We start from the raw sequence: 18741 nt of genomic DNA, 5'->3' as shown, positions 1-18741 counted from the left end.
TTTCCCCTCCCTTGCCATAATTGTCGTTGTTATTATTATTATCCTTGTTAATTCTGATTATCATTGGCTGACTCGGAGTTAACCCCAGAAATTCAATATGCCCAGGAAATTGGTCCTTCTTCCTGCAAGTTGCTTCTAAGATAATAATTCTATCATTGCTAATAAACCTCTTCCTGCCCGCAGGTTTTCAATCGGAGGTTTCGGTGGGCTATAAAACACGTGCCTTTCCCTGAGCCAGCTCTGTGACATTCCATTACTGTAATTTCCTTTCCCAGCTCGGCAGCCTCAATGAATAAAAATGAGAAAACGGCCTGGTCACCCATCTCACCCCTTTCCGACGCGTCAAAACACCAACACTCCAGCAGTGATTTAACTTCTCCCAGTAGACCGAATGGCAACAGTCTATTAACTTCCATCTCCTCCAGCCAAAAACCCGGGCCCGAGACCAAGTCGCCAACCCATCCTGCAGATTTCCCTGTAAGTTTCTGATGCAGACGGGGATGGGATTAAGCGGTCTCTCCTGCCTCTTGGGGTGGGGAAGGTGGGGGGCAAGGGAGTCCCTCAAAAATTGGGTGACCACCTTAACCAAACATCTTGGAGTAGGAGGGTCCTTGCTATCCCCTCCCCGTCCAGCCCAGGATCAAATGAGGCCTGAAAGATGGTCTGCCTGAGGTGGGACAGGTGTGAGAGAAAACTCCAATCATTCCGTAAGTGGTATTTATTGAGCGCTGACTGTGTGCAGAGCACACTTGGGAGAGTACAATACAACACAGTTGGTAATAATAATAATAATAATGGAATTTATTAAGCCCTTACTATGTGCAAAGCACTGTTCTAAGCGCTGGTGAGGTTACAAGGTGATCAGGTTGTCCCAAGGGGGGCTCACAGTCTTAATCCCCATTTTACAGATGAGGTAACTGAGGCACAGAGAAGTTAAGTGACTTGCCCAAAGTCACACAGCTGACAATTGGCGGAGCTGGGATTTGGAGGAAACGTTCCCTGCCTTCTACAAGCTTACGGTCTAGAGGGGAAAACAGACGTTAATATAAATAAATAATTTACAGATATGTACATAAGTGCTGTGGGGCTGAGGGTGGGGTGAATCCCAAATGCCCCAAGGGTAGAGATCCAAGTGCTTAGACGGAGGAGAAGCGTGTGGGAGTCAGGGAAAAGAAGGCTTATTTGGGGAAAGGCCTCTTGGAGGAGATGTGACCTCGAGATAGACTCTTTTAGACTGTGAGCCCACTGTTGGGTAGGGACTGTCTCTATATGTTGCCAACTTGTACTTCCCAAGCGCTTAGTACAGTGCTCTGCACACAGTAAGCGCTCAATAAATATGATTGATGATGATGATGATGAGATTGGTGGTCCTGGTTTATGTGGAGGGGGAGGGAGCTCCAGACCAGACAGGATGTGGGAAAGGAGTCAAGGAAAGGGGTCGATGGGGTGATAGGTGAGATCCAGCGCTTAGAACAGTGCTTTGCACATAGTAAGCGCTTAACAAATGCCATCATTATTAGTGTTATTATCGAGGCACAGTGAAAAAGCTGCTGCTAGAGGAGTGCAGTAGGAGGCCAGTGAGGTAAGTTAGGAGTGGTGAGCTGATCGACTGCTTTAAATCCGCTGTTGAGGAGCTTCTGTTGGAGATGGAGGTGGATGGGCCATCGCTGGAGAATCTTGAGGAGTGGGGAGATGTGGATTGAACATTTTTTCAGAAAAGTGATCCAGGCCTCAGAGTGAAGTATGGACAGGAGGCAGGGAGAGACAGGAGGCAGGGAGATCAGCAACAAGGCTGATGCCCCTCCTACCTCACCTCCCTTCTCTCCTTCTCCAGCCCAGCCCGCACCCTCTGCTCCTCTGCCACTAATCTCCTCACCGTACCTCGTTCTCGCCTGTCCCGCCATCGGCCCCCGGCCCACATCATCCCCCGGGCCTGGAATGCCCTCCCTCTGCCCATCCGCCAAGCTAGCTCTCTTCCTCCCTTCAAGTCCCTACTGAGAGCTCACCTCCTCCAGGAGGCCTTCCCAGACTGACCCCCTTCCTTCCTCTCCCCCTCGTCCCCCTCTCCATCCCCTCCATTTACCTCCTTCCCTTCCCCACAGCACCTGTATATATGTATATATGTTTGTACATATTTGTTACTCTATTTATTTATTTATTTATTTTACTTGTACATATCTATTCTATTTATTTTATTTTGTTAGTATGTTTGGTTTTGTTCTCTGTCTCCCCATTTTAGACTGTGAGCCCACTGTTGGGTAGGGATTGTCTCTATATGTTGCCAACTTGTACTTCCCAAGTGCTTAGTACAGTGCTCTGCACACAGTAAGCGCTCAATAAATACAATTGATGATGATGATGATGATGCAGCTGTCAAGTCAGGATAGGATAATGGCCTGGATCAGCCTAGTAGCGTGGCTCAGTGGAAAGAGCACGGGTTTTGGAGTCAGAGGTCATGGGATCAAATTCCGGCTCCGCCAATTGCCAGCTCTATGACTCTGGGCAAGTCACTTAACTTCTCTGTGCCTCAGTTACCTCATCTGTAAAATGGGGATTAAGACTGTGAGCCCCCCGTGGGACCACCTGATCACCTTGTAACCTCCCCAGCGCTTGGACAGTGCTTTGCACATAGTAAGCGCTTAATAAATGCCGTTATTATTATTAGTGGTAGTAGTAGTTTGGATGGAGAGGGAAGGGCAGACTTTAGCGATATTCTGAAGGTAGAGCCAACAGGATTTGGTAACATTGAATATGTGGGTTCTATGAGAGAGATGAGTCAAGGACCACACCCAGATTACAAGCTTGTCAGACAAGAAGGACAGTGGTATTGTCTACAGTGATGGGAAGGACAGGAAGAGGGCATGGATTGGGTGGGAAGATGAGGAGTTCAAGAATCGAACAACCAACAAGGGTAACAAGCACCCTTCTTTCTCTGCCCCAATTGTACCATTTTAACTGAATTTCTCTTTCTTCAGTAATTTTGGCTGAAGAGTTTTAATCGGGGTCTGATTCCACTTCCTCACAGGTGGGTGGAGATCTTAGGGCAGAGAGGCAGCCCGACCAGTACCGATTTTTCACGAGAATCTCAATTCTAAGCTTTGACACTCGACAGTCTGAGCTGTTCGTTAGCATGAACTCTCTCCCCACCACTCTCTCGTCTGAAAGACTTCACTCACCACTGGAATTTTTAAAATGTAGAAGATATATGTGTTAATTCTCCCACAAACCTAATAGTAGCAGTCTCTGTGCCCTAAATCTACACCAATGCTTAACACAGGGCTTGGTACGTAGAAAGTGCTTAACAGATGCCACAATTTTTATTAGCATTCCTACCGAGTTAATGCCTACCCATATTTGCTGAAAATTTCCATTAGAGCGCCTGCATTTTTTCTTCACCACACCACACTTTTCCTTTACTGTATAACTTTTTGGCATAAATTGGCCTCTAGGTTCAAGAAAAAAATCTGTCCCGTTTTCCTAGCACATAAACCATCTTCCTCTTCATCCCTCTCCCATCCACCTTCCCCCTGGCTTCTCTCATCATCGTCATCATCATCAATGGTATTTATTAAGTGCTTACTATGTGCAGAGCCCTGAACTAAGCATTAGGGAGAGTACAGTCCAACAGAGTTGGTGGGCACATCCCTGCCCACAATGAGTTTACAGTCTAGAGGGGGAGACAGTCTAGAGGAGGAGACCCTCCTTCTCTCTAATTCCCCCACTCTTTAATAATAATGAATAATAATTATGGTATTTGTTAAGTGCTTACTATGTGCCAGGCACTGTACTAAGCTCTGGAGTGGATACAAGCAAATTGGGTTGGCCACAGTCCCTGTCCCTCGTAGGCCTCACAGTCTCAATCCCCATTTTTACAGATGAGGTAACTGAGGCCTGGAGGAGTGAAATGACTTTCCCAAGGTCACACAGCAGACATGTGGCAGCGCCGGGATTAGAACCTGTAACCTTCCGACTCCCAGGCCCTCGAGCTTTCCTATTCACCGTGCTGCTGCTCTGCTTTACAAATTCAATCCCTGGATCCAATCCCCGTTCCTTCTCTCTTCCCTTCCTCAGCTGCCCCAGAAATATGGAAACAGAGCCTCTCTGTGTAGACACTCTAAAACAGCTGCCAGACAGGAACTTTGGGTACCGTTAAGAAGACAGTGAGTGCCTCCTAAGCCTCATAGAAGCAATGTGGCCTGGTAGAAAGAGCAAAATCACACAGCAGACAAGTGGCGGAGCTGGGATTATAACCCAGGTCCTTCTGACCCCTAGGCACGTGCTCTATCCACTTGGACACACTGGAATTAAAAGTTCATAGCCCCATATCTTCAAGGTGTGGCAGGTAATAACCCTGGCACCTGAGGAATTGGAAGTTCATCACCTCAGAACCCTCTGGAGGTGGCTGCTGATAGCCTTGGTATCTCTGGAATTAGTAATAATAATAATAATAATAGTGGTATTTGTTAAACGCCTACTGTGTGTCGGGTGGTGTTCTGAACATTAGGGTAGATTCAAGCTAATCAGATTGGACACAGTCCCTGTCCTACGTGGGACTCCCAGGCTTAATCCCCATTTTACAGATGAGGAAACTGAGGCACGGAGAAGTGAAGCGACTTGCTCAAGGTCACACAGCAGACAAGTGGCAGAGCCGGAATTAGAACCCAGGTCCTTCTGACTCCCAGGCCACTTAGCTGTTTAAAGCCCCAGCCCTTCTAGTAGGAGCAGCCGATAGCCTGGGCACCTCTGGAATTGGAAGTTCACACCGCTCAAACCTCCGGGTTTGGCAGTTTATAGCGCCGGCAGCATGGTGGTCATTGGTAATATCGAAAATCCCACCACCCGCTCCAAGTCATTACACATTTAAAACGTAAAACGACATTACCGGGCGAATCCGTGCACTGAGACCACGGAGACTTACTGCTCGCCCTGGTCGCGCAGCTTTTCATGGCCTCTCTGTTCTCCACTCCTGCCCCAATCGCCGAGAACCCGAACCTGACCACTGCCGTCAGGAAACCGACCCTCGGACTGAGTCGCTTTGACCCCTGTGGAGACGGCTTTCAGATCTACAGTCTGAGATAGCTCCTTGTTTTCCAGAAAGGGCAAAATGAGAAAAATACGACAGAGGGAAAAAGACCACTCTTTTCCGATCCAAGTTGTCATGCTCAGCATTTGGAAAACCGTCTCCTCCTGTCACTTTATTACGCACCACTGTCTATCAAGAGGGAATTTTTGAAAATTTCAGGTGGAGAAGGGTTTTTTTGCTTGGTTTTGTTTTTTGGTATTTTTAATGGTACCTGTTAAGCACTTACTATGTGCCATGCACTGTTCCAAGTGTGGGTTAGATACCAGCTAATTAGGTTGGACATGGTCACAGTTCTCACAGTCTTAATCCCCATTTTCCAGATGAGGTAACTGAGGCACAGAGAAATTGTCAAACCCAAGCAGACAAGTGGCAGAGCCAGGATTAGAACCCAGGTCCTTCTGAACGCCCGAGCTCTATCCACTAGGCCACGCTGCTTCTCTAAGTTAGTTGGGGTCCCCTGATGACACTTATTCTGGTCGCCAGGACAACATCATTCAAGTGACCCAGCGCATCAGCATTCCAAATTTGGAAGTGCATTTCTATATCAAACATTTCCGGACAGGAAATTTTCTCTGCATTCCTAAACAGATCATAGTTTACGATCAACTTCCAATAAATAGAATCTGTTTGTGTATTCCGGTCAGAACAGGTGCCCTTTTTTCCATCGTGGGGTACTAATCTAGTTTTGTTTTTCCACACACATCACATGTAACTCCAGCGTGTACCATCTGGGGATGGGTGGATTTGCACGTCTGATGTCTACGCGGTTAGAGTCTCTCCTTTTTGAAAGAGGTAGCAAGCTACCACCTGGGACAAAGAAGCTATTGTAGTTCAGGGTTTGCTGTCCAGCTCCGTCTCTGTTTTCTCAGTGTCTTCTGTGTGGTTTGTTGACTAGAAAGCTGTTCGCCCCAACTCAGAAAATGTGCTAGTCTGCAGCAAGTCCCAGCCTCCAATGGAACCGTGGTCACCGTCGCACAACAGCCACAGAGACAAAAGGAAACAAAAGCCAGTCTTCGATGCTATGTAAGTACAGCTGTTACGATATGTCAGAGAAACCATCTAATTTAAACTGCCAAGGGAGAGCCTAGGTTTGGCGTGGGTTTTCTCATTTTCATCATTTTTTTTGTTTTCAGTGGTATTTCTTACCTGTCAGCTCATTGTGGGCAGGAAATGTGCTTGCTTATTGTTATAATGTACTCTCCCAAGCATTTAGTACAACGCTCTGCACATACTAAGCACTCAATAAATACAATTGAATGAACGAATTAAGCACTTACAATGTGCCAGGCACTGTAGTAATCACTGGGGTAGATACTAGCTGAGCAGGTTGGGCAGAGTCCATGTCCCGAATGGGGCTCTAGACTGTAAGCCCACTGTTGGGTAGGGACTGTCTCTATATGTTGCCAACTTGTACTTCCCAAGCGCTTAGTACAGTGCTCTGCACACAGTAAGCGCTCAATAAATGCGATTGATTGATCATAATCCCCAGTTTTACAGATGAGGTAACAGAGACCCAGAAAAATGAAGTGACTTGCCCAAGCTCACACAGCAGGCATGTGGCGGAGCTGGGATTAGAATATATGTATATATGTTTGTACATATTTATTACTCTGTTTATTTTACTTGTACATATCTATTCTATTTTATTTTGTTAATATGTTTGGTTTTGTTCTCTGTCTCCCCCTTTTAGACCGTGAGCCCACTGTTGGGTAGGGACTGTCTCTATATGTTGTCAACTTGTACTTCCCAAACGCTTAGTACAGTGCTCTGCACACAGTAAGCACTCAATAAATACGATTGATTGATTGATTGATAGAACCCAGGTCCTCTGATTCCCAGAACCAGGCTCTTTCCACTAGGCCCCGCTGCTCCTCAAAGCAGGTGACTTCTGTTTGGGGGAAAACCTGAATTAAGCCCTCAATAAATGTCAGCAGTCACGTCCAGAGCGCGGACACCTCAACATCCAAAGGAGGGAAGAGGGTTTAAAGAGGTTCCCTGCATTTTCCACCGGCAGCCCCCAAACTCTAGTCTTCAGGACCGCTATTATTGAGGTATTGGCACCCCCCAACCCCTTTCCCTTTCAAGGGAAGTCAACAGCTGTAGAAGCAGCGTGGTTCGGTGGGCATCAGAGACCTGGATTCTAATCCTGGCTCTGTCATTTGCCTGCCGTGAGACCTTGGGCGATAATAATAGCAATAATAATGGTAAAAATAATGATACTCGTTAAGTGCTTACTATGTGTCAAGCACTGTCGAAGCACTGGAATGGATACAAAATAGGTTGGACACAGTCCCAGTCCCAAACGGGTCTCCTGTTCTAAGTAGGAGAGAGTAGGATTTTATCCCCATTTTAAAGATGAGGAAACTGAGACTCAGAGAAGTTGAGGGGCTTGCCCAAGATGACAGAGCAGTTATGCGGCAAAGCCAGGATTAGAACCCAGGCCCTCTGGCACCTAGGCCTGAGCTCTTTCCAGTAGGTTACACTGCTTCAGATAGATTCTCTGGGCAAGTCACAACTTCTCCGGGCCTCAAATAAGGATTAAGGGTAAGAATCAGTGCTCTGCCCAGAGGAAGCACTTAATGAATTCTCTTGATAGTCTCACCCTGGTGTAATAGAATGAATCAAGCTCTAACTGGCAATGCACTTTGATTACAAAGGAGTAAGCGACCGTTTCATTTAAAACTGACTCTGAGGGCGGGGGGGTCCAAGAAATCTTCAACCTCGGAAGCCCCAAATTTGTTCTTAACGAGTGAGTCTGACTTTTGGACTTTTTTGAAAGAAAGAGCAGAGTGTATAATAGCAGCTGTGAGTTTAGATGGCAGGGATATACCTGTATTTATTCAGCATCTCCACAGGGCCCGTTTCTCATCCTTTAATTTTTTTAATTCCAGCAGACAAGAGGTTTACTAAAATGGAGATTGAAGCCTCCTCCTTCTAATTTAGCGTGTGTTCCCCATGTGAGACTGAGTCCAACCTGATTATCTTATATCTCCCCCGCTGCTTAGTCCAGTGCCTGAAACATAGTAAGTGCTTAACAGATACCTTAAAAAAAGGTATAAAGGATTATACAGGTTAAAGGGTATCCAGGGAAAGGGTACACACTCGCCCCAAATCTAACAGGTGGGATAGTTGGGAAAGTGATCCTGTTGGAAGTCAGCATGGGCTCAATAAATACGATTGAATGAATGAATGAATAGATCCTGGAAGTCAGAGGGACCTGCGTTCTAATCCTGGCTCTGCCACTTCTCTGCTGTGTGTCCTTGGACAAGTCACTTCACTTCTCTGGATCTCAGTTACCTCATCTGTATAATGGGGATTGAGACTGTGATCCCTATGTAGGACAGGGACTGTGTCCAATCTGATTGGCTTCTATCTACCCTAGTGCTTAATCAGGTGCCTGGCACATAGTAAGTGATTAACAAATACCATAATTATTATTATTATTATTACTTCATATGCATGTCCCTTCTATTTTTAAAGGCGGCGAATGTAATTGTGAACGATGCAATTTAGAACTGCTTATTAATAATAATGATGGCATTTGTTAAGCGCTGTCTGTGTGCCAGGCACTGTACTAAACACTGGGGTGTACACAAACAAATTGAGCTGGACACAGTCCCTGTCCCATGTGCGGCTCCCAGTCTCAATTCCCGTTTTTCAGATGAGGGAACTGAGGCACGGAGAAGTGAAATGACTTGCCCAAGGTCACACAGCAGACAAATGGCAGAGCTGGGATTAGAAGCCGTGACCTTCTGACACCGAGGCCCGTGCTCTTTCCACTAGGCCATGCAGCCCCTCACCGAAAATACGGTGACAGTCCGGAGACTGAGGGCTGGCGAGGTTCCAGCCTGAAATTGGTCTATCAGAAGTCTGGTGTTTTTTTTTTTTAATTTTATGGTATTTGCTAAGTGCTTCCTATGTGACGCACAGTAACCGCTTAACAAATGCCGTCACCGTCATCATCATGTGCCAAGCACTGTACTCAGTGTTCGAGTAGATACAAGATAATCAGGTCAGACACAGTCTCCATTCTACACAGGGCTCATAGTCTTAATCCCCATTTTACAGCTGAGGTAACTGAGGCCCATAAAAGTGAAGTGATGTGCTACAGATCATGCAGCAGGTGGAGTCGGGATTAGAACCCAGGTCCTCCGACTCCCAGGCCCGAGCTCCATCCACTAGGCCATGCTGCTTCACACTCGTCGTTCCCACTTGACCTCGAGCCACTGGCTGACCTCTCCGCGCTTCTGTGTCCTCTAACTCCTCACCCTGAGCTTCAAGGCTGTCCATCACCTCGCCCCCTCCTACCTCACCTCCCTTCTCTCCTTCTCCAGCCCAGCCCGCACCCTCCGCTCCTCCGCCGCTAATCTCCTCGCCGTACCTCGTTCTCGCCTGTCCCGCCATTGACCCCCGGCCCACGTCATCCCCCGGGCCTGGAATGCCCTCCCTCTGCCCATCCGCCAAGCTAGCTCTCTTCCTCCCTTCAAGGCCCTGCTGAGAGCTCACCTCCTCCAGGAGGCCTTCCCAGACTGAGCCCCTTCCTTCCTCTCCCCCTTGTCCCCCTCTCCATCCCCCCCATTTACCTCCTTCCCTTCTCCACAGCACCTGTATATAGGTATATATGTTTGTACATATTTATTACTCTATTTATTTATTTATTTATTTTACTTGTACCTATCTATTCTATTTATTTTATTTTGTTAGTATGTTTGGTTTTGTTCTCTGTCTCCCCCTTTTAGACTGTGAGCCCACTGTTGGGTAGGGACTGTATATGTTGCCAACTTGTACTTCCCAAGCGCTTAGTACAGTTCTCTGCACACAGTAAGCGCTCAATAAATACGATTGATGATGATGATGATGATGAGGTGGCCAATTCTTTGGACATTCTTGCCCAGCAGGGCTCTCTTAAGGCCATCCAGGTTTTAAGGGGCTCACTCATCAATCAACCATTCTAGACTGTGAGCCCACTGTTGGGTAGGGACTGTCTCTATATGTTACCAACTTGTACTTCCCAAGCACTTAGTACAGTGCTCTGCAAGCACTCAATAAATATGATTGAATGAATGAATGAACCATTCAGTATCTACTGAGTGCCTACTGTGTGCCGAGCACTGTGCCAAGCGTTTGGGAGAGTACAGTATATGGATCCCACCTGCTGATTATCCTGAGCATAAAGGGGGTGTCAGAAGCAAAGCTTGGAAGACCGTTAAGAGTCCTAGCAATAAAACTGAGGAGCCTTAATCCGGTGCTTCTTGAGCAACTGTTTTAGAAGAAGAACAGTTTCCCCCATTTGATGTCACTGAGAGCTAATTTTGCCACCGTCTATATCAGCTAAGAGGCTTTTATCACCTGCCCCCTCCACTAGCAATCCATATGATTTTTCTGGCAGGCGGCTACGATGAAACTGCTTCTCCTTTTATGGAGATAGATACGGTGGAATAAAAACCACCCTTACGTAGCTATCAGATAGATAGAAAGATGTCACGTTCCAATTGCCGTGTGTCCCAAAGCAGTTTGCAACCCATAAAAAATAAAATAAACCACAATCCAAGGAGCAGAGTCTCTCTGGAACTAAGTCAGAGAAAATGGGGTGCATATGTTAAAAAGCTCTTCTGTTTAATGAAGGAGAAAGATCAAGGGCTTCAGTGCCTTTAAATGTTATTGTGTAGTCCTCAAGTGGTTGATACAGTGCTCCGTAGGTGCTCAGTACAGTGTTCTATAATAATTATGGGCCAGGAACTCACTCTACTAAAGCTGTGGCAGAGAATGCAAGCAAATCGGGTTGGACGCGGTCCCTGTCCCACATGGGGCTCACAGTCTTAATCCCCATTTTCCAGACGAGGGTACTGAGGCCCAGAGAAGTGAAGTCACGCAGCAGACAAGTGGCAGAGCCAGGATTAGAACCCATGACCTTCTGACTTCCAGGACCGTGCTCTATCCGCTGGACCATGCTGCTTCTTGAGTGCTTTATCGAGCCCTTACTGCGTGCAGAGCACAGTGCAAAGCATAAAGTACAAGGAAAGTGCAGTGGTAAACGTGATCCCTGCCCTCAAGGACCTTACAGTCTACAGAAGAAGACAGACATTAAAACCAACTCCAGTAAGAGGAAATAGTAAAGTAGGATGATACGTGCAGAAGTGCCGTAGGGTTGGAGCGAGTAATGCAGTGGGAAAATGAAGGCTCAGTTAGGCCTCTTGCAAGAAATGTAATTTATTCATTCATTCACTCAGTCGTATTTATTGAGCGCTTACTGTGTGCAGAGCACTGCACTAAGCGCTTGGGAGCATGCCGTACAGCAATAAACAGCCACATTCCCGCTGTTGGGTAAGGACCGTCTCTATATGTTGCCAACTTGTACTTTCCAAGCGCTTAGTACAGTGCTCTGCACACAGTAAGCGCTCAATAAATACTATTGAATGAATAAACAGCCACCTTCCCTGCCCATAATGAGCTTACAATCTAGAGGAACAGCCAGGTTGTGTCTAGGGCTCAAGTGAGAATTAGTGCCTGGTCTGTGTGCCTTAATGCAGATTCATTCAGTCACTCAGTCGTATTTATTGAGCTCTTACTGTGTGCAGAGCTCTGTACTAAGCGCTTGGCAGAGGACGATATAACAATAAAAAGACACTCAGATGCCCTGAATGGAATCGTTACCCTGTTTGTAAAATGACTTGGCTGGGAAACCCATTGAGTGCCTACTGTGTGCCAAGCACTGTGCCAAGCATTTGGGAGAGTAAGACTGTGAGCCCCACAAGGGACAGGGACCGTGTCCAACCCAATTAGCTTGTATCTACCCCAGTGCTTAGTATAGTGCCTGACACATAGTAAGTGCTTAACAAATACCATAAAAAAAAAACTCAGTTGCTAGAAGCTGCCTATAAACAGGGTTATAATTGTGAAAAGGAAAAAAAGCTTCTGTGTAGAATAAGCTCTCAGAAGGCTGCTTTCGTTGGCCACGATTCCTAGGCAAATGTTTAAGAGCCTTTGCTTTGGTTCGGAAAGTGCTTTGGAAGCCACACTTCTGCAGTGCACTGAAACATGCAGTTGACTGCATTTATGGTGTTTAATTGAACTTTTATTAGGTTTCTTAAATGTATCATCATAAAAGACTGTCACCATGAGAAACAGCGTAGTGAGGCTACATTATGGAAATGAAACAGAAAATTCCGTAGGTTTGCCATATAAACTATAAAAAATTGGATGAGCAATCGGTTGGCAGAGAAAATTGAATTTTATATTAGTATTTGTGCTATACTATATTCTGGAGCTGCCACCGTGGTGATTTCAAAGAGGAAACCAATTATGTTCCTGCAAATACTGGTTTGTTAGTATACGAAGTGTCTCTGCAACATGCTGCCTTCATTAAACCGTTGTTTCTAATCTCGTTGAATTCACATTAGTTTTCCGTCAGTTTAATAGCGGACAACAGCCCCAGAAATCCACTAATGGTGGAAAATGGAAATGGAAAATCTCCTACACTCCATATAAAGCAACTCATATTCATGTGCTGACCACTTTTCACCTGAAAGTATATCAAGGTGTTTTACAGAGTCAGAAACCCCTAATTCCAAACCAGCCAACACAAACACACATAAAGCTGTCACTGAATCAATCAATCGTATTTATTGAGCGCTTACTGTGTGCAGAGCACTGTACTAAGCGCTGTACTGAAGTTGCAGTTTACTCTGTTGAGAAGCAACATGGCATAGTAGATAGACAGTGGGCCTGGGAATCAGAAGGTCATGGGTTCTAATCCAGGCTCCAGCACGTGTCTGCTCTGTGACTTTGGGCTAGTCACTTTACTTCTCTATCCCTCAGTTACCTCACCTGAAAATGGGGATGAAGACTTTAGTCAGGCTAGATTGAACTTTAACAAGCACAACAAAACAAACAACACGCTTCAATGCCTCAAACCTACACTAATTGCTTCTTAAATGTATAGGGGAAAGAAACATCGTATCTGTTAATAGAACTAAACTTTCTAAGAAGTTGTTTAAAATGATGAGTTCTAAATAGATAGCTGATCAGGTGGCAATTAGGTAAACTCAGTTTATCATCATCATTATTATTATTATTACTTGTTAAGCACTTACTATGTGCCAAACACTTTTCTGAGCGCTGGGGAAGCAGGGCTGATCAACTTGGACACAGTCACTGTCGCACATGGGGCTCACAGTCTTAATCCCCGTTTTACAAATGAGGGAACTGAGGCACAGAGCAGTTAAGTGACTTGCCCAGGGTCACTCAGTAGACATGTGGCAGAGCCGGAATTAGAACCCAGGTCATCAGTGAACTCAGGTGAACTCAGTTTTTGCTGGAGACACTTACCACATGACATTCCCTGCTATTTCCCAACAGAGTCTCTGCTAGCCTGGGTTATTATTGTCTTAAAAACTAATTATTGCCTTAATAATGCACATGTCTGCCTTTAAGGCTTTCCAGCTAACTAATCAAAACCCTGGAGAATAAAGGTCATATTTGCATTACTACTAGCTGGACATCTTTGGTAATTCACTTTTCTAGAATTAGGTTATAATCACATGATGTTGCCCAATTGTGTTTTTATGTGAAGCTCGAAAAAGCTGTAGATATATAGTAAATATATATATAAAGTGTCCCTCTTTTTGTGTATGCATTTAGGCACACATATTTTCTGTACACACCGGCAAACACGTATTAGGGAGTTCAGTGTTGATTTGAAATGGAATTGATAACTTGTAAACATTATGTAAACTAAAGTCTGCATTTATTTCTTTGCTACATTGAAATAATCTGATTCACATATCAGAACCGTGATTATCTGGGGAACGTGATGTCTCTTCTGTAAATATAGCCAATCAGCATTTTCTACTGAATTATAAAGAAAAAGAATGGCAATAAATGCTATTTTGCATAAAGTCAGTCATTTGAAAATGTGAAATCCATGATTCCACATTAAGTGCAGTTTTTAAATGGCAGATTAGATATTCATATATTCATATATACATGTGTGTGTGTGTGTGTGTGTGTATAGGGAAAGAATATCTTCAAAATATGTGGCATTTCAAAAGTAACAAAATGCAATGTCATTCTCCCTTTTGTAGGCCACACACTGCAGATTATTTTATGCAAGAAGCTAAACGGATGAAGCATAAAGCAGATGCAATGGTGAGAACATTTTCTTTCCAGATACATTCTCCTGAATCATTTTTGTACTGAAACTCCATCAACAGAGCAATATAGCTAGGTAATTATACAATCTATTACAGGGATTGCTGGCTTGGTTAAATTAAGAAGTGTTTATGTGATCAAACCATTTACAGCCCAATCAACTATGACTTCAGCCCAAAATGTCTGACTGGGAAAGTAAAAGCCAAAATTAATGAATATTTCCATTTATTCTAAGGCTTAATTAGAGGTTCCTGCCGATAGTTGGTGGTGGTTGTTTTTCAAATCCAAGTTTGTTTGTTTTTGCGAGGTGTTAGCTCAGCCAGCCATGCCTGGCGTCAGACTGGATTCCTTACCCTCCAAAAAAGACTCCTGTGGTCTTCATATGTGTCATCAAAAGCCATGACGCAGAGGAATTCGACCCCTAAAAAGGCTGAAGTGCATTCAGGATGCAGACTCAGTCCCAAATGATACATTTTTTTTTAAATATAGCTTTTCCTGGCCTGGCTAACCTCTGAGGCACTGAGGTGGGTTATAGCGTCTACTTTCAGTTTCCCGGCCGGGGAAGCAGACAACTCAACTCTGTGCAAAAAAGGTTCCTGGATTTTCGGAGAGGAAAGCAAAGCAGCTTTTTGATCTTCAGGTTGCTTCCCAGAGGCCCCAACTAATAATACTCCTAATCCAAAGCAGTGTGGCCTGGAGGGCAATAATAATAATAATAATAATAATAATAATAATAATAATAATAGTGATATTTGTTAAATGCTTACTATGTGCCGAGCGCAGTTCTAAGCACTGGAGTAGATACAAGGTAATCAGGTTGGACACAGTCCATGTCCCATGTGGGGCTCACAGTCTTATATATGTATATATGTTTGTACGTATTTATTGCTCTATTTATTTATTTATTTTACTTGTACATATCTATTCTATTTATTTTATTTTGTTAGTATGTTTGTTCTGTTCTGTTTGTTGTTTATTTTGTATGTATGTTTTGTTCTCCGTCTCCCCCTTTTAGACTGTGAGCCCACTGTTGGGTAGCGACTGTCTCTATATGTTGCCAACTTGTACTTCCCAAGCGCTTAGTACAGTGCTCTACACACAGTCGGCGCTCAATAAATGCGATTGATTGATTGATTAGTCTCCATTTTACAGATGAGGTAACAGAGGCACAGAGAAATGCAGTGATTTGCCCAAGATCACACAGCAGACAGGTGCAGAGTCAGGATTAGAACCCAGGTCCTTCTGACTCCTAGGCCCATGCTCTAGCCACTAGGCCACCCTGCTTCTCTAGAGCACAGGCCTGAGAATCAGAAGCCCTGTGTTCTGATCTCAAGTTGCCTGCTGTGTGACCTTGGGCAAGTCACTTAGCTTCCCTGGGCCTCAGTTTCTTCAGCTGAAAAATGGAGACTCAATAACTGTTCTCCCTCCCCTTAATTTGTGAGCCCCTTGTGCGTGTGGCTTAGTGGGAAGATCACAGGCCTGGGAGCCAGAGGACCTGGGTTCTAATCCCGGTTCGGCCACTTATCTGTTGTGTGACCTTAGGCAAGTCTCTTAATTTCTGTGCCTCATTAGTCTCTTAATTTCTGTGCCTCAGTTGCTTCATTTGTAAAATGGGGATTAAGACTATTATCCCCGTGTTGGACACGAACTGTGTCCAACCTGATTAGCTAGTTAGCTTTAAGTATGTACAATAGTGTGTGCTTAACAAAAAATTTATTTTTTTTTAATCTGATCATCCTGTATCTACCCAAGCGTTTCACCCAGTGCTCAGCGTGTAGCAAGCACCTAATAAATACTGTTACTACCTACACAGACAGGTTTGGAACAAGGCAATTCCAAGGAGTCTGCAGAGGTGTCCAGAGCTGTAGATGCTAAAATCACCTGTCCTTGTGACCCCCAAACTTCTGGAATCCCCTCCTGTCCCTGCTCTCCCTCACGACCCCAGACCTAGGAGTAAAAGCTGGCCTTTAAATTCCTCTGGCCAACACCTTCCACCCACCCTAGGAGGAACAAGGATATTCCTACCTTTTCTTCATTCTTCATCTCTTCATCCCTCCCAACATGAGCCGGCCACCCGTGGTTGATTAGCAAATATGGAAGTACGAGAGAAGGAATTTCGTGGAGTTAGAGTTATTAATGCTATATTGATTGGCATAATCGCCCCCACCTTTTTGCATAATTGTTGAAACATTAAAATCGAGCTGGGTTGTAGCGTCGTATAGCAATAAGGGGAGGAGGAGAGTAAAAAGGAAAGAAAAAAGGAGGAGAGAAGAAAGAGAGGGCCTGTGACCAACCTGATTATCTTAAATCTTCTCCAGCATTCATTACAGGGCTTGGCACATAGGAAGTGTTGAACAAATACCACCATTATTATTGATGGGTGGTAGAAAATAACAGGCTATAGAAGTCTAGTTTTTCAACCCCAAAACATGAAAGTTGGATATTGGTGTGAGTTGGGGCGAAAGGCTCAGACAAATACAGATATTTTAATGCTAGACTGTAAGCTCCTTGTGGGCGGAGATCATGTCTCCCAACTTTATTTTGCTCTCCCAAGTGCTCTGCATGCAATAAATATCATTGAATGACTGATTGGGAATCCTTTAGATTTAGATTTTTTTTTTTCCTCTTTGGGTCTAGGACAATTTTCACTTGTGCCTGTTACCAAGACTCGTGGAACCTTAAGTTTGTTTTTCTCCAATGAATCCCAGAAAGAATTATGAAACTATCACACTAAGATCTAGTACCATTTTTAAGCAAGTTCATGTATGTACTTGCTCCTTAGGTGGAGAAATTTGGGAAGGCCCTGAATTATGCAGAAGCAGCCCTGTCATTTATTGAGTGCGGAAATGCTATGGAACAGGGCCCTATGGAATCGAAATCCCCCTATACGATGTACTCGGAAACAGTTGAACTCATCAGGTAAGGATGTTAGAAGCATGGCACTCTTAACTATGTTTTCCTCTTGTGGCGGGTTATGTTTTGGGATTCTATGAAGAGGGAAGACTGTGTCCACAGGAATAAGCAAGAACTCTTCCCGCGGCATGGCCTAGTGGCTAGAACGTAGGCCTCGGAGTCAGGGGACCTGGGTTTGAATCCTGACTCTGCTACAGGTCTGCTGTGTGACCTTGGGCAAGTCACTTAACTTCTCTGGGCTTCAGTTCCCTCATCTGTAAAATAATAATAATATTAATAACAATCATGGTATTTAAGCGCTTACTATGGGCCAAACACTGTTCTAAGCGCTGATAATGATGGTATTTGTTAAGCGCTTACTATGTGCCAAGCACTGTTTTAAACACTGGGGTACATACAGGGTAATCAGTTTGTCCACGGGGGGCCCACAGTCTTAATCCCCATTTTACAGGTGAGGGAACTGAGGCCCAGAGAAGTGAGTTTACCTAAGATCACACAGCAGACAAGTGGCAGAGCCGGTATTAGAACCCATGACCTCTGATTCATTCATTCATTCATTCAATCGTATTTATTGAGCGCTTACTGTGTGCAGAGCAATCAATCAATCAGTCGTATTTATTGAGCGCTTACTGTGTGCAGAACACTGTACTAAGCGCTTGGGAAGTCCAAGTTGGCAACATATAGAGACAGTCCCTACCCAACAGTGGGCTCACAGTCTAGAAGGGGGAGACAGAGAACAAAACCAAACATATTAACAAAATAAAATAAATAGAATAGATATGTACAAGTAAAATAAATAAATAAATAGAGTAATAAATATGTACAAACATATATACATATATATAGCACTGTACAGTACAGCACTGTACTAAGCACTTAACAAGCCGGTGCTCTTTCCACTAAACCACATTGCTTCTCTATGGGGGTTAAGTCTGTGATGCCCATGTGAGACAGGGACTGTGTCCCACCCGATTATCTTATATATACCCCAGGGCTTAAAACAGTGCATGGCACATAGTAAGTGCTTAACAAATGCCACGATTATTATTATTATTATCATTATTATCAGTGCTTGGCACATAGTAGGCACTTAGATACCATAAAAAAGCCTGAAAGTTATGTGCACTGTTTTCATCCTCTGTGAGCTATTCAACTACTCAGCGGCAAATCAAGATTAGCAGAAGCAGAGATATTCCGTTTACTTGGATAATTCCGCTAATTCCTCTAGGTATGTGTACTGTTTAAGCCACTTCCGTTAAAGACCAAATTATATCTGGGTGGTCATGAAAGTTATTCTATCCTGGCCGTGATCCAAACAGATCTGATGGTGATAATGGCAGGACGTTGGCCAGATTTTGAGCAGGGAGCCCTGCAAAATGTCACAGAGTGGCCCGAGAGAAATAAGTAGGAGTGTGAGGAGGGTGGTGAATGTGGAATAATTTTGTTTGTGTGTCTCTCTGAGGTATGCCATGAGACTCAAGACCCACTCCAGCCCCAACGCCACTCCCGAAGACAAACAGCTGGCAGCGTTATGGTTGGTAAATCAATATTAACGCACAGTTATTTTTCCCCGACTCCTTCCGTCTTCCTTAACA

General features: G+C 44.5%; 1 protein-coding gene across 1 annotated transcript in view; it reads left to right on the top strand.

Annotated features, from left to right (window-relative positions):
* AFF3 (AF4/FMR2 family member 3) overlaps positions 1-18741 on the top strand; it is a 318921-nt gene that overhangs the window by 287805 nt on the left and 12375 nt on the right. Inside the window, exons 13-17 of the mRNA XM_038761937.1 lie at positions 276-477; positions 5979-6106; positions 14167-14230; positions 17016-17152; positions 18609-18680. Of these exons, the coding sequence (XP_038617865.1) occupies positions 276-477; positions 5979-6106; positions 14167-14230; positions 17016-17152; positions 18609-18680 (603 nt within the window). The remainder of the gene's footprint in view (positions 1-275; positions 478-5978; positions 6107-14166; positions 14231-17015; positions 17153-18608; positions 18681-18741) is intronic.

Source organism: Tachyglossus aculeatus, chromosome 20 (assembly GCF_015852505.1).
Source record: "Tachyglossus aculeatus isolate mTacAcu1 chromosome 20, mTacAcu1.pri, whole genome shotgun sequence".
NCBI classification, from domain to species: domain Eukaryota; kingdom Metazoa; phylum Chordata; class Mammalia; order Monotremata; family Tachyglossidae; genus Tachyglossus; species Tachyglossus aculeatus.
Note: the sequence above shows the minus strand (reverse complement) of the source record. Positions and strands in the feature narration are given on the sequence as shown.